The following is a 23,643-nucleotide window of genomic DNA, read 5'->3' as shown; positions in this document are numbered from 1 at the left end:
CCTGTTAATGGGTTGCATTTCTTTTTCGGTCTTAACTCCATGTGGTTACTTATTCATATATATATATAGAAGTATTTTTTTATTTAACAGGCAACAGTTTTTTTAGCACAGGAAAGGACAAATTCGAATTACTTTATCGTTAAATTATTTCCATTCCCGAAATACAGAAAGAGCAAAATAAGCCTAAGAATACATTTCATCAAAATGACTGCCGACAGCAATAGCGTGATCAGTGGTACAGTGTCTAGTTACGCTAAGCTAGTGCAAAACCAAACGCCAGAAGACGTCTTGGAAGAATTTCCTGAAATTATCCCATTACAGCAAAGACCCAATACTCGATCTAGTGAAACGTCAAATGACAAGAGCGAGGAAACCTGTTTTTCTGGTCACGACGAGGAACAGATCAAACTAATGAACGAAAACTGTATTGTTTTGGATTGGGACGATAATGCTATTGGTGCCGGTACCAAGAAGGTTTGCCATTTGATGGAAAATATTGAAAAGGGTTTACTACATCGTGCATTTTCTGTTTTCATTTTCAATGAAAACGGTCAGTTGCTTTTACAGCAAAGAGCCACGGAAAAAATCACTTTCCCTGATCTTTGGACCAACACCTGTTGTTCTCACCCATTATGTATTGACGACGAATTGGGCTTGAAGGGTAAACTAGACGATAAGATTAAAGGTGCAATTACCGCGGCCGTAAGAAAATTAGACCATGAATTGGGTATTCCAGAAGAAGAAACCAACACTAAGGGTAGGTTCCACTTTTTGAACAGGATTCATTACATGGCGCCAAGTAATGAGCCATGGGGAGAGCATGAAATTGACTACATCCTATTTTATAAGATCAGTTCTAACGAGAGTTTGACTGTCAATCCGAATGTCAATGAAGTTAGAGACTTCAAATGGGTTTCACCAAGCGGTTTGAAAGCTATGTTTTCTGACCCAAGTCACAAATTCACACCTTGGTTCAAGATTATTTGCGAAAATTATTTGTTCAACTGGTGGGAGAAACTAGATGATCTTTCTGAAGTTGAAAATGACAGACAGATCCACAGAATGCTATGATAAAGTACCACTATAAAACTAGAAAATCAATTAGTGACTCCGGTACCACAGTAGATAAGGATATAAAGTATTTAATCTCAATGGAACGAGAATGAGTGAAAAACCTTCTCTTTTTTCTTTTTTTCATTATTTACAGAACTCTGAATATACAATAACCATTAACAAATTTTTTCAGTTTCCCTTAATTATATTCAAAAGGTTGTTAGCCTCCTGAATGTTCCCCACTGATGGTCGACGGGCCCTTCTAGAGGTCAAAGGCTTATAGATCGGTCTCTTATTGAAGAACTCTCTGGTCTTGTCATTTTGTGGTTCCAGTAATCTAGCATGCATTGATACAGAACCATTTTTCTCCATGGAAGCCTCCAGAATCTCAAATAAAAATGTTTTCATCCTAATGAAATCACCCATTGAATTGAAAGAATTGGGTGGAGATTGGAAAAACACTACATCGGCAACGAACCCACCGATAGCTGCCAGCCATTTGTTGTCGTTGTTCTCCTTAACAACATTTAAGACTCTACCCGGCACCACAGTTCTCTGGATCACACCGTTTGGCGAGTTTCTTAGTTTTCCCGATAAGCCGTACGACAACCCTCCCGTACCTATGATCTCAGAATTGAATTTATTGCTCGTTTTCTTTTCCAGTTTTTCGTTTAAAAATTTCACTACATAATCTTCTAGTTTATTGGAATTTAGTCTCAATTCGTCCGGATGCTTCTCCACCAGCCATTCCTTGAAATCCTTTTGGAACGTCTTGATGAGTGTGATTATCTTCTTCAAACGTTTTTCCATGGCAGCGGGAGAAATATCTGCCTCACCTGTGATTTCTTTGAATAGGGACAATCTTGCATCTAAATCATTCTCGGAACGTGAAATATCCTTAAAAAATGGGTTTTGTCTGCCTATATTGGACACAATGGGTACTCCCATTTCTTGAAATCTTAATCTATTCCATTGGGTGCCTCCTCTAGGTTCGAATGTTGTGATTCGTTCCAACGTATCCAAATCGTTGTACACCAAATACCTAGATTTGATTTTAGACGGAATAGCGGATTTCAACCCCCATTCTTGTCTATATAGTGTTGATGGCTTAGTTTCAATTATTTGGTGTGTTGGGTGAAATTTTTTGCCGGTATAAGACAACGGTTTGTGATTGTTAGCTACTTGAGCAATTCTCGAACGCCCCAGCAATTCTGCCAATGTCATTTTGCTTAACAGTTGTAAATTGAAGAATGACAACAAAAACTCGAGCCTCCTTGTCAAGAATCGTTGTAAAAGTTGGTAAATCCGTTTCTATCTTCATTATACCGACACTGTCCTTTAGCTCGATGTGTTCAGCTGCTGTTCTCTTGATTTTCCATACTTATCACTAGATACGTAATTGTTACCCCGTGAGTTTTTTTCCACTTTTTTAAGGGAGCTTAATTAAGGTCATCTCAGAATTAATGGCGTTATTATATAACAAGGATATACTAGTTTTGGTGGTAAACGTTACCAATATTATCGGTTAAAGAATACTAAAGAACAAACTAAGTGTTTGTCAGTGTAATTTATTGAAAGTGAAACATGAATAATTTGTCCCAAAAAGCGGCTGGTTTAAGCATTAACAACAAAGAGAATGGTGACGATGGCGGCAAACCTTCGTATGTTCCACCACATTTGAGAGGTAGCGGTAAACCAATATTCAGAAAAACCGGCCCTCCAAGAGATGACAGGAGCTCAGGTGGTGATTTTTTCAAACATACGGGAAGGCAAAGTGGAGACAATGGCGGTTTTTTTGGTTTTTCGAAGGGGAACAGTGTAGGATCGAGTACAAGCTATAACCGCGGAGGCAGTTCGGGATTCAAGTCATCAGGAAACAGATGGGTAAATGGCAAACAAGTACCAGGGCCAAAAAATTCAAGGTTGGAAGCCGAACTTTTTGGCGTACATGAAGACCCCGATTACCACTCATCCGGTATCAAGTTTGATAATTACGACGATATTCCTGTAGAGGCATCTGGCAAAGACGTTCCAGAGCCATTATTAGAGTTCAATTCTCCTCCTCTGGATGCGCTACTCATGGAAAATATCAAACTTGCTGGGTTCAATAAACCCACTCCAGTTCAGAAATATTCTATTCCCATAGTTACTAAAGGTAGGGATTTGATGGCTTGCGCCCAAACAGGTTCAGGTAAAACAGGCGGATTTCTGTTCCCTCTATTCACGGAATTATTCCAAATAGGACCCTCCAGCGTGCCTGAAAAGGCTCATAGCTTTTATTCTAGAAAGGGATACCCATCTGCTTTAGTTCTTGCACCAACTAGAGAATTGGCTACCCAAATTTTCGAAGAGGCAAGAAAATTTACGTACAGATCATGGGTCAGACCATGCGTTGTTTATGGTGGTGCACCGATTGGTAATCAAATGAGAGAGGTTGATCGTGGCTGTGATTTACTCGTGGCTACTCCAGGGCGATTGAATGACTTATTAGAACGTGGGAAAATTTCCTTGGCCAACACCAAATACCTTGTCTTAGATGAAGCTGATAGAATGTTAGATATGGGGTTCGAACCCCAAATTCGACATATAGTCGAAGAATGTGATATGCCTTCTGTAGGTAACAGACAAACTTTAATGTTTTCCGCCACATTCCCAGTGGATATACAGCATTTAGCTCGTGATTTTTTAGACAATTACATCTTTCTGTCGGTAGGAAGAGTTGGCTCCACTTCTGAAAATATAACGCAAAGAATTTTATATGTGGACGATATGGATAAAAAATCTGCGTTATTAGATTTATTATCTGCCGAGCATAAGGGTCTGACCTTGATATTTGTTGAAACGAAGAGAATGGCTGATCAATTGACCGATTTTCTAATCATGCAGAATTTCAAAGCTACTGCTATACATGGTGACCGTACACAAGCTGAACGTGAACGTGCTTTGTCAGCTTTCAAAGCTAACATAGCAGACATTCTAGTTGCGACTGCTGTAGCAGCTAGAGGGCTGGATATCCCAAATGTCACACACGTCATTAATTATGATTTGCCTTCCGATATTGACGATTATGTTCATAGAATCGGTAGAACCGGTCGTGCTGGTAACACCGGTGTCGCTACTTCATTCTTCAATAGTAATAATCAGAATATCGTGAAAGGTTTGATCGAAATTCTAAATGAAGCCAACCAAGAAGTTCCTGCATTTTTGAATGATATGTCGAGGCAAAATTCAAAGGGCGGTAGACCTAGAGGCGGAGGCGGTGGGGGTTTCTTCAATAACCGCAACAACAATTCAAGAGACTACCGTAAACATGGGGGAAATGGTTCCTTTGGAAGCACGAGGCCAAGAAATACAGGACCATCGAATTGGGGCTCCAGTGGAGGCGGATTCAGAAACGATAACGAAAACGGCGGTTTCGGAGGTAGCAATGCTTCCTGGTGGTAGGCAAAAGGGAGAAAAGAGAAATCCAAGTATAGAGCTCTTTTATTTTTTGTTTCTTTTTATCTTTTTTTACTCCAATGTCACCCAAATGTAGGTTGTGGCGTTTATTATTTCATGCATTCATTCTCTTACGCCATTTAGACTGCTAATATAGGACGCAGAAATTTTACTTCCTTTCTTATTCTACTATCGTACTTTCTTTTCACTTTTAACTTGTTTTCAGTTTTGTTTTTAAATCCTGGGTAGAGAAGTTTGTCATGTATTGTAGTGGGATGTTTCAAATACCTTTATTTTTTATAGAGAAGGGAATGCACGGAATAGACACGAAATGAGTAGTATGCTTGTTCTAAAGTTTTCATGCTTTATCCATGTAGCATGAGACAAAGTTTTGTTGCGAAAAAGGGGAAGTTGTCCTACACAGGTCGCAAATTATCACTTTTATTGCTGCTGATTTCTGTTATATTACCTTTGAAAAAGCCAATGGAAATGTATGAAAATACGTAATATAGCACATAGAAAAATACACAGAAAAAAATTGTTTTATGATCGAAAAAATTTTATCTTGAGTAATTATATACTTCTTGAATGGAAAGGATAATTTTTCAATTTCTCCCATGCAGTTGAAGAATGCATTTGTATTTCTTACTCAACTGCTAAAGACTGTCGTATCATTATTATTGTTTGTGGGGCTTAAAGTGATTGACTTGGATAATAAATTGGAAGAAAACGCCAGCAACCACTTAACATTTGTTAATAAAAACTTCATAGCCGTTGTCCATTCAAGGTTTGGATTGCTACCATGCAATTTAACGGATAATCCGTTTATTTTATCCTTACTCATAATGTAGGGCAGTTCTAGGATTGATGTGTCATTATCGGTGTGATCGTCATTTATTGAATTTCCATCCTGGCTTGCCGTCATTGTTCGACTTGACAATGATGACGCTATTGTAGAAAGTTGCTGAGTTATCTGTATTATTATTTCTAGTGTTGTTTCTAAGGATTTATCGAACTTGGTCTCCTTGTGAAAAATTTTCCCCAAATTGAAATTTTCGTCGTTATAGACAGGTAGAATTAACCAATCGCCGGGAGGATTCACGGCGGAGTTGTTATTTTCAATATTGTTGGATATTCTTTTTTTAATTTTTGAAAATGAACCCATCGGTTGTAACTTATAGTCCGCTAAGTTTATCTTCAGGTTTTTATTTATGGTAGCCAGCAAAAGAATTAGTTGACCCAGCGCTGCATTGATTTCCTTCCAAGGTACTACTGTTTCTGGGATACTGCCCAATCTCAATCCATTTATAGTGGCAAAGGGGCCACTGTGTGATATTTTGAAAGTAGCATTGAATATATTGATCTTTCTTAATTTGTCTAATTGATTTAGGGACAACTCGTATTGCACTTTTAATGATTGTAAATTCTTATTGAATTGGATGTTGTTCAAATCCATTAAATTCTGATCTCTCAGTTTTTGTAGTTTTTCATCTTCTAAGCTCACTTTCCTCTCCTGTAAACGAGTTAGCTCCTCATCTAGATCATTATCTGTAGCTTCCAGACGCAATAATTGTTCTAAAAGCCTTTTTTTCTCCTTCTTTAAACTTTCATTTTCTGAAAGATTGGAGGACTGCTTCTGGCTAATAGTTTCTGATATTTCCTTATTCTGAGTTTCTAACTTTGATAAAAATTGAGCGTAGGTATCTCTTTCTTTAATTGCATCATCATACTCACTTTTCAGCCTATGTATTAAAAGATTGCAACAGTCCTGACAAATAGGATAGTCTATATTTGTTTGAGACGACAAAATGTTGAATACGTTGGTCACTGCATTGACTTGGGTGGACAAAGTCTTTGAATTCAATTGTATTTGTTGGTTTTCGTCCTCATCTGTGACTTCTTGCTCCTCTTCTTCATGATCTCGAAAGGTGCTGTTTCGGTTGGATGCATCACTATTAGCCTTCTTGTTATTATCACCATTTTCATCATCTGAATCTTGATTATTTGTGTTCTGGTCCGTATGAGTAGCATTATCGTCATCGTGGTTTAGGAAGACAAATGAATCAGTGGTCAATTTATCACCTTTTAAATTCAACTCTTTTATGTTTTGAACCTCCCTTAGCCGCTTCAGTCTCTCCTCCGGTATCTGTAGTGTACAACTGTCGTTTACTTCGCTGTTATCATTAGAAATGATGTTTTCATTCGTGGCCGTAGCAATTGTATTGTTCGACAGCAGTAAATTTCGTTGAGTTAAACTAAGACCTTGTAAAGACGGGTCCAGTTGCAGTGGCAAGTGACATGTCTGGCATTTCATTGTAATGCTGTTTTTAGGAAGGCTTTAGCGAGAAGTTGCCCGTATTGTTAAGTGTAATCGGGCTTCAGAATGTGCTCATATTACGTTATCCTTCTATTTCCACAATAGCTGAAGCGGAGAAGGCGGGTGACACTTAAAATTTGCTGCTAATAAGGATAAAATGGGTATCTGAGATGACCACGACGAGAGTCCATGATGCTCGATGATTGACCTGGTATATTTCTGGTTGGACTGATTATTTATTCAACCTTTTACTTCCTATTTCAAAAGATGGTTGTTTTATTGGAAGAACAGCCGCGGAGAAAGGATTAGCCGCCCAAGCTTCGATGTATTTCTGATATAAAAAGGGGAAAATAAGATCTGGGATTCTCTATCCTCTTTCCATTGTTATATGCTTTTTATTAGGAATAGTACCTTGTTTTAGCAACAGAACAGTAATGCACGGTCAGGAAGAGTGGTTGGATAAAGAAAAAACACTGGTAGACACCTGCGATGATTCTTCCCATATAAAAAAGGGCCCCGATAGTAATCGTATCAGTAAAAAGGGTGCCAAAGAGTTGATAAAACATATGAATCGCAAAGAAATTGCTATACAGGATAGAGAATTGACGAAGCAACTCGCCCTTCTCAGACAAGAAAATAATCATTTACAGCAGGCGTGTAAAATTCTTGGCGAGGACAAAATTACGGAGAACAAAAAGTCTGTAGATAAATGGAGAACAATTTGTGAGATGGAGCTTTCCTTCATCTTGAATTCGACTTTGATCAAAATTAACAGAATGGGCGGTTATAAGGATTTTTTGGAAAAGGAAATGGAGGCCAAAAAAAGAAGATTGGAATACCAGATCGATAGCGGCATAGAAGATCAGATCTACGAAGTAAAAGAAAGTGAAGACTTTAAGCAGCTTTCAGAAGTTGAACAGCAAGAATGGGAAGGTCAAATGAACGAGAAATTGAAAGAGTTGGAAAAGAATAAAGTAATGGAGTTGGAGAAACTAAATAAAGTGTTGCTTGATAGCGAAGGGAAAGAGTTCGGCATGGCAGAACTGTGTACTAGATTAAAGCTTGATTATAATTTAATCTTCCCACAGTGATTTAAAAGTAAGGCATTCATCAATCTTTCCTTTCCTTATGCTATATAAAAAAAAAAAGAAGCGTAATTTTTTCAAGCGCAAATTACGCAAGATATATGTATTCACACACAATTGAAATTTCATCGTCAGTGCGCAGTATCAGTAGCCTGACACTGAAAACCATTACTGAGGATAGCAATAAGGAGGTTGAACCAAAGAATGAGTGATTACTCCTTGAAACATTCGGTCACCCAGTATTTGGAAGAAATTCCTCAACAGGTGCAAAACAGACTATACACCTCGCCAGCCACATGTTTGGCCATCTATAGAATTTTACCGCCATTAGCCAAGTTCTTCATCATGGCCATGGTTTTCAACGAGAATGAAGTTCCTCTATTGGATTTAGATAAATGGGTTAACTCGAATGGTAAACTGCAGTTCCAAGATGCAATCAAATCAATGAAGTCTTTACATCTACTTATACCAGACAAGTCATCTGGCACTTTGATGATCAACCTGAATCCAACATTTAAAATTAGTCTAAGAAATGCATTGACGGGCGGCGAGGTTCAAAATTCATTTGGTGTTGTCGTAGAGGATAATGTAATTAGCTTGGACTTATTAGACGAATATTCGGCCAATAAATGGGAAACAATATTACACTTCATGGTAGGAACTCCTCTCGCTAAAATTCCGTCAGAAAAAGTTTTAAATCTTTTAAAGCACAGTAAACTTATGGAAGAAGTGAATTCCACGGGGGAGTTCAAAATCACTAATGAAGGTTTCCAATTTCTTTTACAAGAAATTAATTCCCAATTATGGACTTTATTATTACAGTATTTAAAAATGATAGAAACGTCTAAAATGGATCTAGTCGATGTATTACATTTCATTTTCATGTTAGGCGCGCTAGAAGTTGGTAAGGCTTACAAAATCGACGCATTGAGTGAAACACAAAGGATCATGTTGCAGGATATGAGAGACTATGGTCTGGTTTTCCAGAAACATTTAAATGACAGCATTTTTTATCCAACCAAACTGGCATTAATGTTAACATCTGATACCAAAACAATTATATCTGCCTCGAATGCGATGGATAGCGTATTAAGACAGAACAGAGAAGAACCCTCAGTGAATGAAGACGGCGCCAATGGTAAATCGACAACGGATACTACTGCATCCGACGATTTAAACAAGGCTGGTTCAAAAAATCAAGATATACCGGATGGTTCATTGATCGTGGAAACAAATTTCAAGATTTACTCATATTCTAATTCTCCCTTACAAATTGCTGTTTTGTCTCTTTTTGTTCATTTAAAGGCAAGGTTTGTCAATATGGTTTTGGGCCAAATAACAAGAGAATCCATAAGGAATGCACTAACCAACGGTATCACTGCAGATCAAATCATTGCATATCTAGAGACGCATGCTCATCCTCAAATGAGAAGGTTGGCTGAAGAGAAGTTAGAAAAAAAACTAGAACTGGACCCCAACTGCAAAGAGCCTTTACAAGTTTTACCCCCAACTGTTGTTGATCAAATCAGATTATGGCAATTAGAGCTGGATAGAGTCATCACATATGAAGGTTCATTATATTCTGACTTTGAAACTAGTCAAGAATACAACTTACTAAGCAAATATGCTCAAGATATTGGAGTTTTGCTATGGAAAGATGACAAAAAGAAAAAGTTTTTCATTTCAAAGGAAGGTAATTCTCAGGTATTGGATTTCGCAAAAAGAAAGCTCAAAAAGAAGCAACAAGTATAGATATACGTACATACTTACATATCCATGCATCGCATTTAAAACTCACTAAAACTAATACCCATGCTCACCCAAACCACATATAGTTTTTCTTTTTCTTCTTTCCTTCTTTCGCATTCCTATCAATAATTTTTCGTTACGCTTATCTGAGCTTTTCCCCTAAAAAAGTACCAAATGCCTATCAAAAAGGATCTCAACGGTCTAGCTTCGAAAAAACGTTATAGCCTTCAACTTATCGGGAGGACTGACCGTAATTTAGCATATTCTATACTGCGTATTGGTGCCAATGTTGCTGAAAAGCTTTTACCATCTTTTTCAACTACCAAGTTTTTCGAGTGGTGCAAATAAGGGGATCGATGCAAATTGTCCTATAGATATCCCACTGTCGTGTGGTAATAAAACAATCATAAATAACTCGTGCTGTTTTGAATATCCTGGTGGGATATTCTTACAAACCCAGTTCTGGAATTATTTTCCAAGCAAGAACGACTTAAATGAAACTGAATTAATCAACGAACTAGGACCTTTGGATTCATTTACGATTCATGGTTTGTGGCCTGATAATTGCCATGGCGGCTATCAGCAATTCTGTAATAGATCCTTACAAATTGATGATGTTTACTATCTGTTACGTGGCAAAGCATTCAATAATAATGATACATCTTTACAAATTCCTGGTGAACAACTTTTAGAATATTTGGATCTATATTGGAAAAGTAATAATGGCAATCATGAATCTTTATGGATACACGAGTTCAACAAACATGGTACATGCATTAGCACCATTAGGCCAGAGTGCTATGCTGAATGGGAAACCGCTGACGTTGACAAAAAGAGAGCAGTCTATGATTACTTTAGAATAACCTATAATCTATTCAAAAAATTGGACACTTTCGCCATTCTGAAGAGGAACGGTATTATTCCCAGCGTGGACAATTCTTATTCTTTAGAGCAGATAGAAACAGCGCTCAGTAAACAGTTTGATGGAAAGCAAGTCTTTATAGGCTGTGATAGACATAATTCTTTGAACGAAATATGGTACTATCACCACTTGAAGGGTTCGCTTTTGAGTGAAATGTTTGTACCTATGGATGCACTCGCTGTTCGGACAAATTGCAGAACCGATGGTATCAAATTCTTCCCGAAAGGCTATGTTCCACCTTCTAGGAGAAGGCCCAATAAGGGGGAAAGATACAGAGGTGTCATTCGTTTATCCAATATCAATAATGGCGATCAAATGCAAGGATTTTTGATTAAGAATGGGCATTGGATGAGTCAAGGCACCCCTGCAAATTATGAGTTGATTAAATCACCTTATGGAAATTATTACTTGAGAACTAATCAAGGTTTTTGTGATATCATTTCGTCTTCTTCGAATGAATTAGTGTGTAAATTCAGAAATGCTAAAGATGCAGGTCAATTCGATTTTGATTCAACAAAAGGGGGAGATGGCTATATTGGCTATTCTGGTAAATTCGGTTGGGGCGGTAGCACTTATCCAAGGAGAAGAAATCAAAGCCCTATTTCTTTAAACGACGAGGAGGGTTCTATGAAATACGAATTCAGGTTAAAGTTCATTAAGAATTAGATGTTTTCCATTAAGTTGATTTGATGGTTCTGGAAAGGTAAATACATGTGTATCTATATTGATTTTTCTAGTTATGATTATGCCGGTATTATTTAGTCAACTATTTAATTCAATCATGGAAGGATGAAGATAGAATTTTCAATATGTCTTCAGTACTCTCGTTTTCAATATGGATTTGTGACGATCGACCAACTCTCGGCCTTTCTTTCTTGATGTTGTCACTACTTCTACCGTAAGGCATATCTTTTTCATATAGTCCGCCCATTTGTAAACCATACATCTTATTAGTAGGAAACCCGGCAAAAGAATTGGAATGCTCGAGTGAGCCAAAATTCTTTTCTTCTCTGTCTGAAACTGGATTCAATATAAATGATTCTAATCTCGTTATTCTTGATGTTAGATTATCAATGATTGAACCTTGATCATGGACGATACGTTCTAAATATTTTATCTCTAATCTTTGGTCATCTATAACATCTTGTGAAGCAAACCTTTCAGTCCTTACCGGTGAGCTAGTTCTTCTTCTTATCCTCTCCAGGTTGGATCGATTGTTTGAGGGTATCCCATAACTGGAAAACGATGGTGGAGGTAGTCGTGTGTTGCTTTCCCTCAATTGCCTCCTTAGCTTTTCATCTAATGGACTCCTCAATTTTCTGTCTTCTAACTTATTTACAGGGGACAACCTATGTAATGGTGGGCTCATCCTTTCTTGTGCCTTGTATTGTTTGTTTTTTCCCAATTCTGATGTGTTTGAACTGAAATTTTCTTCACGCAATTTCTTTAGGGCTTCTTGATGCTCTTTTCTAACTCTGTTCAAGGTATCATCTTGAAATTTCTTACCAGCATTACTTCCAAAATTTTTGTAGTCCATTATATCGTAAAATCACTGTCGTTCTTTAGTGCAAGTTCTCTTGAATTTGGTGCGACGATGACTTTTCTCCATGGCACTTTGTTTTATTATTACGTGAACAGTTTTCGCGTTTGTTTTTGTATTGCACGCAAAAAGCAAACAAAATGACTGCAGCATCCGGTTAATAGTAAGATTATAAGATGCTTAATAAAGACTAGCAGTATTCCCGACACAAAGCTGACAATTTACGTTAGTTACACTTTACACAATTCTTAAAGCTTATCTAGATACTAACTATTAGGTAGAACGCTCTTGTGGTTGGATGGATAAAAACATTTGCAGGTTCTCTAACAAACTAGGGTTGATTGTTTTTAAAAATTCTTGGTACCTTTCCATTCCCAGATGTGATTCGAGATATTCCATAGTCTGTGAGATGAAATCCTTTAAACTAATATTGTGTACAGGATCATTGTTTTTGCACAGTTCATGATATCTCAGCTGCTCGGAAGTTAAAGGGTGAAAGGCAAGTGACTGCTCCGTGACAATATCGTTCAAATGGTATTTTTCACAATCTCCATGATTTGTTTCGTTGATTTCTTCCAACATTTCAATCCATAAAGATGCAATGGATGAAAACTCTGTCAAAATAGGAACTAAACCAGTTCTTAATAAACTTGAGATACCCAAGATATGAACTTTCTTAAATTTAGGATCAAATATATCTTTAAAGCATACGATCCATCCAGTAAGAAGCTTGTTCACAACAAAATCAAACGACTGATCATTAGATGCAATTTTTCTTATTGATTCTGGCAAGTGCATGTTTTCATCAGAGTTTGGCAAGTTTTCATGATATGCCGCTAGGAAATTCATTAAAGCATCTGGATTTACGTAGGAAATTCTAGCGATAATTTGAATGATTTGAGAGCATAAATATGACGAAGGAGCTTCCTCTAAAAATATGGCATCGAACAAAGCTGACAATGCCCCCGTCTCGTAAAATTTTTGTAATAAAAGATTTTCATAGTCCGATTCATTGGATAATATCAATATTTCCCAAATTTCTAGAACTAGTTGAAAAGAGTCCTCCCTCAATTTTAAAAGATACTTGGACATTTGTTTGAAAATATCTTGGAATGTGGTGTTAGCGAAAAATTGTACAGAATTCAGAATTAATGCGTAGCTTTTGATAATTTCAAGTAAAGTTGGTAAAATTTCCGTATGTGTCTCAACACCGAACTTCAGAAATGGTATTAGTTCAAAAAATTTATCGTCAAAATCCTGTTCCCGGGACGAAAAGTTTTGAAGGAGCATTCCCCACAGTTCGTACCCATCTTCGCTTAGCAACTGATATTGCATAGAGGAAGGATCACACGCTAATGCAACCACAGGTATAGCGATATCCCAGGTTAAGTGCGATTGCTCTCCCAAGGATGACACCAGATGTCTCAATAACCTTAATAATGCGTTTGCCAAAATAGCCTCGTTAGCGTTATTCGTCGCTATTTCCCAAAGGTTTGGTATGATTTGCAAAATTTCGACCAGTAGATCTCTGTTGATCAGCGGCTTTGTTTGAATTATAATATCACTCAAAGTATTCAAAACATAGAGTCTTGTTTCAGTTAATGATACCGACGGTAGGATTTTTCTTAACAGCAAGTGAACATTTTCAGTTAAAAATGGCTGGAAAGTATCCTTATTGAAATTCCAATCATCGACCATTGTTCTTATGGTTTGAACTGTGGTTAATAAGACAACTTTATCGTCTTCGTTCGCTAGGAAATTGGTGAATAGCTTGTAGCATAAACCCTTAGATTGCTCCGAACACTTCACGGTAGACCATTCATTGATAATTAAAGCAACTCTCCTTCTGATTATCTTCAACTCATCGCCTGATATGTTTGTATTTGTAGCTTCAGGCAAAAAAACTTGGACCAGTAATCTGTCGAAATCTACCATTTCGCTAACAGCGGATGCACTTAATTGAAAACTTGCGTAGATTGCATCTTTCCTCAAAAAGTCGTCGAGTGAGTTTGATAATTTTGAAGCATCATTTTCAATTTTTTTTAATAAATATGGAACCAGCAATTCAGAAAAAGTATTTATTAAATCTTGAAAAACATTTTCTGCACAAGGTCTAATTTGATATTCATAACTGGTAGCCATTTGTTCGTTTATCCATTCTTCTGGATCCATAAACCAGTTTTCTAATTCAGTCGGTCTTAATCTCAAATACCATTCCATTAGAGTATCAACTAACCTTGTTACCAAATTCTCATTCAAGAACTCTGTGTTTATTTTGTTAATAGAAGCATCTATGGTGAGTTTATCACTTCTTGCTTTTAAGGTAATTGCACCTTTTTTGTGAATGAAATTGATAACCCTTTTCAATATCAAAAGCCCTCTGATAGCAGTTTGTTCCCAAAAGTCCCCTGTAACGTCGGAGTTCTCTCTATATACTTTTGGAGCCTTATCAAAAATTAATCTGGTATAAGTAATTAGAATTTGGGTAGAGCATGGGAGTAATATAAAATTGGCGGGAGATCCAGTAACTAAATTGAAGTATAGCTTACCCAGGCATTTGATGAACTTTTCGTAAATATCAAATTTCTTGAAGTTTTCGTGGTTCGAAATTAACATTTCAAAGTGCGAAACAGATAGCTTAATAAAGTCACAAGCGGACTGATCAGTTTGTGGGCGTTCATACCCTTCACAAATTATCCTTCTTAACACTTTTAAAGATAGGTAAGAGACCTGTAAACTTGAGAGATTCTCATAGTCAAGATTTGAGGATGTCGTCCAATCTTCGAACGACTGTAAATAGACTCTTACGATCAGCGGAAATATCAAAGGAACTTTACTTTGCATCGCAGGTCTGCACCTTCCTATTCTTGCCGTACCCAGTACTTTAACGATTTGGTTAATATGCATCAATATATTATAAATCTTAGTTGAGTCTTTTCTAATAACCTCGTTGTTCAATAAATTTTCTAGATCTTCAAATAAGTTTGGCCATTCTACAGGAAAGTCTAGTCTTGCGATCCTTGCTGCGGCTTGAGCATTTTGGATACAAAGTTGATTATTTTGTTCATCGATCATTTCAAAAAGACGACCTCTGATAGATGCTTTTTCGTCTTTGGATATAGCATTAATCCTAGTGGATCTCCAATATTTATCTACACCGTTCTTAAATTGAATTACAGCCAACCATCTAATCTGTAAGGAATTTGATAGATTGAGATATATCGATTGCAATAAATAGTGGAATCCCGCCTGAGTCTCCCATTGCTTTAGTTGTTGTTCAGCTAATTTTTGAATTTCAGATCTGATATGTTGTGGGTTGCTTGCCTGTTCAAGCACTTGGATCAGGTTTAACTCGTTTAGGGATGTGGACATTTGCAGCAGACACGTTTCTAGGTTTGATTCGATTGGCAGCGGGAGAAAAGCTAGGAAAGTTGACAGTTTTTTAAAGTCTCCTTCTCTCAAACACCACACTTACCGAGAAAATCCTAAAGAATATTAATCTACTCAATTGTTAAAATGTCAACTTTTGATCACGAGCTCACTTTGAGATGATATTTTATTCATTTACTTAGGATGCCCACTAAATAAAAATCGTACGAAGAGATTTCTTGGAATATTATAAAAGATGTAGTAAATTTTACAGATTTATTTTAGTTTTCACTTGTTAATTATTACTATATCTATATACTTTGGCATTGAATGGATGAAGATTGAACTATGTGATTACTTTCATTACACGATCAAAAAATGTATCCATTTGCACGTTTTGAATATTGTCAAACATGCTTGTAAAACTATTCATATTAATCAGCTTATCTTTCTTTTCGCCGTTTATGAAATCCAAAGTGATGTCTTCTTCATCTTCGTCGTTACCATTGGCATTTTTATCATTGGTGTCGCTTTTCCTGCATCTGGATGAAAGTTGACTTAATTGCTCTGCAAAAACATCATTGTTGGATGTTGATGTCACGGTAGTGGTGTTTACCAGACCATCCAATATACCTTCATTATTGACTTCATCTGATAGCTGAGTATTCACAGTGGTTCCGACAACACCTAATGTAGATTCTATGTCCAAAAATATGAAATCAGTATCATAATTCCAACCGATCCAAGATACATATTCATGATGTGTAAAGTTACCCAATTTAGTAGACAGGTTAGAATCAAATATAATAATACGAGATTTGTAATCTGTGGTTGGCGCACCTTCGGAATCAGTTAATTGTTGGTTTATTACTAATGCAATGTTGCCCGTTTTTTCATCACAAGTGATTAGTCTATCTAGGTGACCGTTTTTATAAACACCGTTAACAAATGGGTATAGATCAAAGCTACTTATGATCCGACCTTGCAATAAGTTAATAGCATTTAATGTAGTTCTGGTGGCAACGATTAGAAATGTATCATTTATTAATTTGATTGTCTGGATTTCTGAGTCTAATGTGAATTCGCTGACTGTCTTTGTATTTTCTAGAGATTCAAATTTCTTAAAAGTATCGAAGTCTAAAATTTGCAACTTGTCGTCGAAGCCATGGAATATCAGTGAGCCATCTTGAGACCAAGCCAACGAAACAGAATTACTGAAGTGATTGAAGTTTGGTAATGAAATTTTCTTCAGGCACCAATTACTCTCATGAGAGTCGAATGACCAATACTTCAACCCACCATTGTTATCTGCCGTTAAACAGCCTTGACTATTATTGATTGATCTTGGAGAAGGCATGATTTTGGTGATAGGGACACTCAACCCATGTGGATTTACCACTTTTGTCTTTAAATTCCAGTTTGTTTCATTGTCATTTTTAGTCCAGAACTTCAGGATATGGGTTAAATCCTTGGAAGACAAAAGATCGTTTGGCGGATATTCAATTTCATATGTAATCATCCACTGCCCATCTCTGGTAAACTTCAAATCAGTTATTATTGGGTCTTGTAAATTTAATTCAAACCTAACTTTACCCATAGAATTATTGACACCTGATGTCAAATATTGATAATTAATTTGCTCATTTTTGTAAAAGTCAAAAATCTGAACAGCGGAGATGTGTGGGAAGTATAAATTCTTGTTAATTGGGTTTATTTCCACATGTGTGGTGAAATCTTGTCTTTTCGACTTAATTAGTTTTCTTAACTGTTTCTTCTTGGAGTGATTAAGAGAGGTAACTGAATTAGAGTTCTTAGTATTGACAGCAGAGATTGGTTGCTGAATATGCTTTATGGTACTATTGAACACCGGTAGTGGACCATTAATCGATAACTTAGAATTTAAATCAGAAGCGCTTAAGAGTAAGAATTGGTAATCTGCGTTCGAGGTGTTCTCAGTCATTTGTAAGATTAAAGAATAGAAGTTACCTTGTGGTCCCAATACTTGGCAGTCGATTATAATACCGTTCAAGCGGGGTAAGAATTGTTGAGAGTTTGTAGCCAATTGCCATAAACTCATAACTTTTTCCCAACCACCAGATAACAAATAGGACCCATCGTGGGAGAATGCTAGCGAAAGAACGGAGTCGATGTGCCATTTGAGCAATCTAATTTGCAAATCAGCCAGGTTTACAATACTGATAACCCCTGAGGCGAACCCAATGGCCAATTGTTCGCCCATATTGTCCACAGCCATGCTAGAAACGTATCTTGTATTGGAGGACAGAGACTGAGTTTGTGAAGAAAGGACGGAACTGAGAGGAAAGTTCAAGTTTACGGAGTCGTCGAAAAGTGAAACAACTGAGATAGATTTTTGTTCTTGGTCTTTCGTTGAGGCGTCTTTGCACATGTATGCCAACAATTTGCCATTGGAGGAAGTATTTGACAATATGATGTTGTTCCATTCTGTTTGGTGAGTCAAGTCAAATTGCGCCTTTGTTTCATCAAATGTTAGCCCGTACAATCTAGCAGACTGCAAGCAATTGTGCGTCTGTTGCTTGGGGTCCTTGAACGTGGTTAAAATCCTGTAGTTACCCTTGCTATGGAATACATTGGAAAGCTCTTCATTTTCCAAGCAGATCTTGAAGTGCTTGGGAGACTCGATCAGTTTCCCCTTATAGTTCAGAACAACCACATGACCATTCTTGGTGAATACGGTGATCAGATGAGCATTCTCTTGTTGTGAAGCGGTTATATCGCCCAGCAGAATCTTCACAATGGACTCATTATCGTCTTGCTCCTGCAGGAAGATTCCCGACAGCACGGGGTTGTTGGCAAACTTCAGCGTCTTAACACATTGCCTGGTCTCGACAGAGTATACTTTGATCTGGTTATTGAAGGGGATGACGTAGTTCTGTTGATCGTGTGATAAACGGGCGATGTTCTTATTACCGGTCACCGAACTAAAACTATTCAAAGTGGGTTTCCCACCGGACACGACCGACAATTTATACTGCTCGATTCCCAGGGATTGCGTCATGCTGGTTTCGGGTTCTAGTTCTGATTTGTGTTTGTAGTTCCTGCGACAATAGCCTAAATAAACGTTGTAAGTTGTGCCAAAAATCATCTATTTGAAAAATTTCATCTCATCTCATCGCGAGGAAAAAGAAAGGAAAATTTTTCTTCGTTTTCTTCCGTTTTGTCACATCACTTGACACGTACCCTAAGCTTTTGGCGCCGCTAGCCCTAACCCCCAAGCATCCATTACCCGACAATCACGCAGCTTAGCGTTGGGCCTCTAAGAAGTGCCGATCTTAAAGGTGTCGCTGTGATATGGGCCCAGCAGCATGTGTCAACGGTCCCTTTCAAGAATTTGCGTCCATAATAATATGTTTCTGCATAGCAAGATGATTAGTATACGGTTTTTGCTGATTCTCTTTGGTTCCCCTTTTTCGCGACGCGTTTTAAGCTGTTGTTGTTGTTTTTTTGTGTGGAAAAGTGAGCGGCGAAAGTTTTTTGTTTATCTGTCTTTATTTAAAGAGGAGGAGCAGATATAGATTTGGGGAGGTTGTTGTTTATGGAGGCCTGATAACGTCTTGTAGCAAGAAGCAAAACTATAACGACAATACGAATCAGCATTACATCCAGAAAAAGATGGCACCCAAGAAAACCAGCACTAAGACCATGAATAAGGGCAAGAAGCCCGCAACGAGCAAAGGCAAGGAGAAGCCGATTATCAAGACCGCTGTCAAGAAGGTTGCGGCAAAAAAGGAGGAACCATCCTCCAAGAGTTACAGAGAGCTGATCATGGAAGGACTTACGACTTTGAAGGAACGTAAGGGTTCCAGTCGTCCCGCCCTCAAAAAGTTCATTAAGGAGAACTATCCAATAGTCGGTTCCTCTAGCAACTTCGATTTGTACTTCAACAATGCCATTAAGAAGGGCGTTGAGGTTGGCGATTTTGAACAGCCAAAGGGTCCTGCTGGAGCTTTGAAACTGGCCAAGAAGAAATCTCCAGAAGTAAAGAAAGGGAAAGATACCAGCCCAAAGCCCAAGGCAGCAGCAGCCGCAGCAGCAGCAGTCACGACTACAACAGCGTCAAAAATGAAGACCGCATCCAAGAAGCAAGCGCCAAAGAAAGTAGTGAAGAAGAAATCGCCTATCGTGGCCACCAAAAAGGCATCATCGCCTTCTTCATTGACCTACAAGGAAATGATCCTAAAGAGCATGCCCGAACTCAATGATGGTAAGGGCTCCAGCCGTATTGTTCTCAAGAAGTACGTCAAGGACACCTTCTTATCCAAATTGAAAGCCAGTCCAAATTTTGACTACTTATTCAATAGCGCTATCAAGAAATGTGTTGAAAACGGTGAATTGGTACAGCCAAAGGGCCCATCCGGCGTTATTAAACTGAGCAAGAAAAAGGCTAAACTATCCACCTGAAGAAACAAAACCCCAAGTATTGAAAATAATAATAATAATAGTAATAATAAACTCATTCTTCTCTTTATTTTCGTGTCTCATCACTATTGATGTTTGTAATATCCCAAGAAAACTTTCTACTCTTCGATTTTATTCAAGTGTCTATTGGCGGTAATGTAAAAAAAATTTGTTCTCTTCACTCCCTCTTCGTTATTGTTCTGGAAAACAATTCCTTTATGATTTTATTCAAATTCTATTCTTTCACAATCCTATACTATATATGTACTTATGTACTTCTCTTCTCCCCTTATACATAGTAAGGTGTAAAATTAATTGTTATTATAGTTTCAGTGCAGAAAACAACCCTAGAGACGCATTGACCAGCGACCTATTTATTCCCGGCTCATAATATCGCTGTACCCTACGATTATGCATCATGCCCTAATGCATTTCTCCCCTTCCCGCAGAAGCCCGACGTGACCTGATTTTGGCTAATTTTCCGCTGCTTTTGCCCTTTCTTGTAAACATAATAACAATAAACAGTCATTACAGTGTTGACGTTTACGCAAGTTAACTCGTTGATATCTAAAATCGCGGTTGTCCCTTCAGCGATTGGCAGCGTCTAATATCAGTTTGGTCTTCTTTATTTCTTTTCTTCTTCGCCATGGATTCGCAACTGCCTAATAACAACGAAAGCATGAACCGCTTTAATGACATCATTCAAAGTCTACCCGCAAGAACTAGGCTGACTATATGCTCTCTATGTCTTTTGGACAACATCTCCACCCAGCTGCTGAGGTTTCTCATCCTGAACGCCAACTCCCCCAATATTATAGCAGTCTTGACCGACCAGACAGCCTTTCTGAGCTCAGGCGAGACAGAAATTTTTCAAACACTAGTCAAACTTTTTAAGCAGATCAGAATGATCTACCACACGAGATCTCCCCTGCTGTCAGTTCATGACGTGGCGCCCGGTCTGTGGTTCCCCAATTCCCCTCCTCCTCTTATACTAAGAGGCCACGAAGCCTTCATCATTACCGCCATAAGAAAGGCCAATCTGCTGATATTTCTATTGACATCGCTGAATTGTCTTAACTACGGGTTCGAATTGCTGCAGTCGATATTCCTCGATATTTTCTGTCCGAACACAAATACTGTGGGAAACAATTCCCTGGAGCAAAGCGGGAAATTTTTAAAGTCGCAAGCTATCCTATATCTCGATCTGAAAACACAGGCCTATATTGCCGGCCTGAAAGAGTTCCAGGACGAGACGAACGAGATCTCTTTGGTGAAAAAACAAGAGCTACTGGACTTGATCTTCCCATCCAATCTGGCCGATATTCTCGTGCAAAGAAGAACGGGTGATTCAGGGGACGTTGCGCTTTTAACTCCGTCAGAAAAGGACTTTGTCGAAAGATGTGATCGTCGTAGGGAAAATCTGAAGATCGTTCAAGATTTCAACTCTTTGACCCAAAGCTACGAATGGGCTCAATTTATCAGAGAATTGCTAGATTATTGTAATAAGAATATGGGTCTCATTATATGGGGAAGAAAGGGTCGTGGCAAATCACCATTATACGACTACGATGCCAATGAGTTTGATCCTCAAGTGCTCTTCTCCACCGGGACCAGGACTCTAGACTTTATGGATGACCAAAGCCAGCCCAATAACGCGTCTGCATTTTTGTCATCTGCCCGCCCGAGCCACTATGACAGTCAAGCATCCTCAACAGATGCGCCTTCAAAAAATCCTGCCATCACTCAGTCTATTGTGGATGCCGCTGTTGCGGCCTCGATGAGCAATAGCGGTTCTGGTCCCAACTCCGCTCATAACAATGGTAATGGCAGCAACAATAATGGCAGTATCGGCTTAAGGAAACCAAAGGCAAAGCGAACTTGGTCCAAAGAGGAAGAGGAAGCACTCGTAGAAGGTCTCAAAGAAGTTGGTCCATCATGGTCCAAGATCCTCGATTTATACGGTCCCGGTGGTAAAATTACTGAGAATTTGAAGAACAGAACACAGGTTCAGTTGAAGGACAAAGCCCGTAATTGGAAACTACAATACTTAAAGAGCGGTAAACCGTTGCCCGAGTATTTAATAAAAGTGACAGGTAATCTGGAAAAAATCTATAAAGCGAAGAAGAAATTTTCCCAATCCCCAAATTCGTCTACTATTATGGAACCGAACTTATCCCAACGTCCCTCATCGGGTGCATCTACTACTCACGATGGCGCTCAAGCTCACCAGGACAATTCTCATGCCCAAAATAACGATAATATGCCTTCTAATGGGCTTTTTGGTAGCAGCACTTCCGACAACACCGGATTTGACCCCCATTTAGAAGATGGAATGTAACACGTCTAACCGCGACCGTTTTCAAATTCATCAAATACTTTCCCATGAACATACACTAATGGATCTCTAACCTAATATATTTGATTTTCCTAGCTACTAGTTTTGCCATTCTTTCAGCTGGTTGCTTATCCTGCTATACTTTTTTTTTTTTTTTCGTTTCTTTTCCTTTTCTGTTACACTTATGTATGTATATTTTTGTTTCTCTTCTCTTGAAAATTAGGAATTGTTGTATAATTATATAAGATCCAAGGTAAATGTGTTGTAATAATATTTGTTTTTGGTATTTTTTGGCAGTTTCTAGAAAACGAATTATGTGAGACAAAAAAAATCAGTCTATTTTATTTATACAAATATAAAAGCGCGCACACTATTGTTTTGAGAATGTCTCTGCTTCTTTTACTCAGTGTTTTTCTTGACGTAATCCCATAAACTTTTCAATAATCCTTCAGGTAAACTATACAAATCAATTATAAATTCACCTTCTTCAACATTATTCGTCACATTCATTTCAGGTGTCTTGTTGTCAGTAACCATTTGAACAACGCCAACCAAGTCATCTTCATTTAGCTTAGTCAATCCGAATGCTAATTTCTCTAAGTCCACACTGCCCTTCACGGTGGATGCACTGCCAGTCTTAGCCCTCTTCGCCTTTGGTTCGGTGTTTGTACTTGTAGTGGTTTTTCTTTTCCCAGCAGTGTTTGCATTGGCTGTTGTTTCTTCAACAGACCCACTTTTCGCAAGTTCTTCGCTTAAAAGTGGTTTATTGAGAGGAACTTGAATGACATGTTCAACCTCATAACTCTCTTGAAGAAAATTTAAATCATGTGGTATTTTACGTTCACCTGCTTTCTCTAACAAGAAAACGCTTATATCTAATGGAAAACCGCCCCATCCTTGTTCCTCAATCCTGAACGGTGGATCAGTAAGCGTTCTATTAGGATTAGCGAAAGTTGGGTGCAGATGGTAAACAACTTTATCGAAAATTGTCGCTGGAATTTCTTTACCTTCTTCATCTAATAATACTATCTCTATACTCCATTGGCGAACAGGGAAATTCTCTACTGGTGGAACGTCTGGTAGGATATGTTGTTGGGTCTTTATGCGGATAGTTCTTTTTACTGTCTGTTGGATATTAAATAATGAAGATAAATTCGGAAGTTAGTATTTTATTTTTGTTAGGAAAAAAGAGGAGAAGGTTGGTAAATTAAAAGAAAAATTGATGGACATACTGCTACCATGATAAAAGATTTAATATTTGTCGGTTCCGCGGCGATTAAGAACAAATATATTGTCTGCACATTTTTCTTTTAAAGCACCATGGCCTTGACGTGTAGTATTACAACATGTCTAAATTTCAGTTGTTTTTGTCAGTGGTTCGCCAAAAAAAACTTTGTC

General features: G+C 38.0%; 13 protein-coding genes across 13 annotated transcripts; 7 read left to right on the top strand and 6 right to left on the bottom strand.

The window, feature by feature from the left end:
• Window positions 1-204: 204 nt before the first annotated feature.
• On the top strand, window positions 205-1,071 carry IDI1 (isopentenyl-diphosphate delta-isomerase IDI1; the record flags this gene model as incomplete). Its single annotated transcript, XM_056231735.1, has 1 exon — window positions 205-1,071. The coding sequence occupies one exon, from the start codon at window positions 205-207 to the stop codon at window positions 1,069-1,071; it is 867 nt and encodes a 288-aa protein (XP_056085524.1).
• Window positions 1,072-1,242: 171 nt separating this feature from the next.
• On the bottom strand, window positions 1,243-2,277 carry MRP51 (mitochondrial 37S ribosomal protein bS1m; the record flags this gene model as incomplete). Its single annotated transcript, XM_056231734.1, has 1 exon — window positions 1,243-2,277. One exon carries the CDS (start codon window positions 2,275-2,277, stop codon window positions 1,243-1,245), a length of 1,035 nt encoding a protein of 344 aa, XP_056085523.1.
• A 360-nt stretch (window positions 2,278-2,637) lies between these two features.
• On the top strand, window positions 2,638-4,497 carry DBP1 (putative DEAD-box ATP-dependent RNA helicase DBP1; the record flags this gene model as incomplete). Its single annotated transcript, XM_056231733.1, has 1 exon — window positions 2,638-4,497. One exon carries the CDS (start codon window positions 2,638-2,640, stop codon window positions 4,495-4,497), a length of 1,860 nt encoding a protein of 619 aa, XP_056085522.1.
• Window positions 4,498-5,140: 643 nt separating this feature from the next.
• Window positions 5,141-6,805, bottom strand: VPS30 (beclin 1; the record flags this gene model as incomplete). Its single annotated transcript, XM_056231732.1, has 1 exon — window positions 5,141-6,805. One exon carries the CDS (start codon window positions 6,803-6,805, stop codon window positions 5,141-5,143), a length of 1,665 nt encoding a protein of 554 aa, XP_056085521.1.
• A 437-nt stretch (window positions 6,806-7,242) lies between these two features.
• MEI5 (Mei5p) lies at window positions 7,243-7,899 on the top strand (the record flags this gene model as incomplete). Its single annotated transcript, XM_056231731.1, has 1 exon — window positions 7,243-7,899. The coding sequence occupies one exon, from the start codon at window positions 7,243-7,245 to the stop codon at window positions 7,897-7,899; it is 657 nt and encodes a 218-aa protein (XP_056085520.1).
• Window positions 7,900-8,097: 198 nt separating this feature from the next.
• Window positions 8,098-9,645, top strand: TFB2 (TFIIH/NER complex subunit TFB2; the record flags this gene model as incomplete). The annotated part of the gene is made up of 1 exon (XM_056231730.1): window positions 8,098-9,645. The coding sequence occupies one exon, from the start codon at window positions 8,098-8,100 to the stop codon at window positions 9,643-9,645; it is 1,548 nt and encodes a 515-aa protein (XP_056085519.1).
• A 283-nt stretch (window positions 9,646-9,928) lies between these two features.
• Window positions 9,929-11,230, top strand: RNY1 (ribonuclease T2; the record flags this gene model as incomplete). The annotated part of the gene is made up of 1 exon (XM_056231729.1): window positions 9,929-11,230. The coding sequence occupies one exon, from the start codon at window positions 9,929-9,931 to the stop codon at window positions 11,228-11,230; it is 1,302 nt and encodes a 433-aa protein (XP_056085518.1).
• Window positions 11,231-11,339: 109 nt separating this feature from the next.
• On the bottom strand, window positions 11,340-12,101 carry SPC29 (Spc29p; the record flags this gene model as incomplete). The annotated part of the gene is made up of 1 exon (XM_056231728.1): window positions 11,340-12,101. One exon carries the CDS (start codon window positions 12,099-12,101, stop codon window positions 11,340-11,342), a length of 762 nt encoding a protein of 253 aa, XP_056085517.1.
• Window positions 12,102-12,377: 276 nt separating this feature from the next.
• On the bottom strand, window positions 12,378-15,476 carry KAP120 (karyopherin KAP120; the record flags this gene model as incomplete). Its single annotated transcript, XM_056231727.1, has 1 exon — window positions 12,378-15,476. The coding sequence occupies one exon, from the start codon at window positions 15,474-15,476 to the stop codon at window positions 12,378-12,380; it is 3,099 nt and encodes a 1,032-aa protein (XP_056085516.1).
• Window positions 15,477-15,819: 343 nt separating this feature from the next.
• Window positions 15,820-18,510, bottom strand: NAN1 (Nan1p; the record flags this gene model as incomplete). Its single annotated transcript, XM_056231725.1, has 1 exon — window positions 15,820-18,510. The coding sequence occupies one exon, from the start codon at window positions 18,508-18,510 to the stop codon at window positions 15,820-15,822; it is 2,691 nt and encodes an 896-aa protein (XP_056085515.1).
• A 614-nt stretch (window positions 18,511-19,124) lies between these two features.
• Window positions 19,125-19,913, top strand: HHO1 (histone H1; the record flags this gene model as incomplete). Its single annotated transcript, XM_056231724.1, has 1 exon — window positions 19,125-19,913. One exon carries the CDS (start codon window positions 19,125-19,127, stop codon window positions 19,911-19,913), a length of 789 nt encoding a protein of 262 aa, XP_056085514.1.
• A 643-nt stretch (window positions 19,914-20,556) lies between these two features.
• On the top strand, window positions 20,557-22,248 carry TBF1 (Tbf1p; the record flags this gene model as incomplete). Its single annotated transcript, XM_056231723.1, has 1 exon — window positions 20,557-22,248. The coding sequence occupies one exon, from the start codon at window positions 20,557-20,559 to the stop codon at window positions 22,246-22,248; it is 1,692 nt and encodes a 563-aa protein (XP_056085513.1).
• A 396-nt stretch (window positions 22,249-22,644) lies between these two features.
• On the bottom strand, window positions 22,645-23,486 carry TAF14 (TATA-binding protein-associated factor TAF14; the record flags this gene model as incomplete). Its single annotated transcript, XM_056231722.1, has 2 exons — window positions 22,645-23,370; window positions 23,478-23,486. 2 exons carry the CDS (start codon window positions 23,484-23,486, stop codon window positions 22,645-22,647), a joined length of 735 nt encoding a protein of 244 aa, XP_056085512.1.
• Window positions 23,487-23,643: the final 157 nt, after the last annotated feature.

Source organism: Saccharomyces kudriavzevii, assembly GCF_947243775.1.
Source record: "Saccharomyces kudriavzevii IFO 1802 strain IFO1802 genome assembly, chromosome: 16".
NCBI lineage: Eukaryota > Fungi > Ascomycota > Saccharomycetes > Saccharomycetales > Saccharomycetaceae > Saccharomyces > Saccharomyces kudriavzevii.
This window is presented reverse-complemented; position numbering and strand designations above follow the sequence as displayed.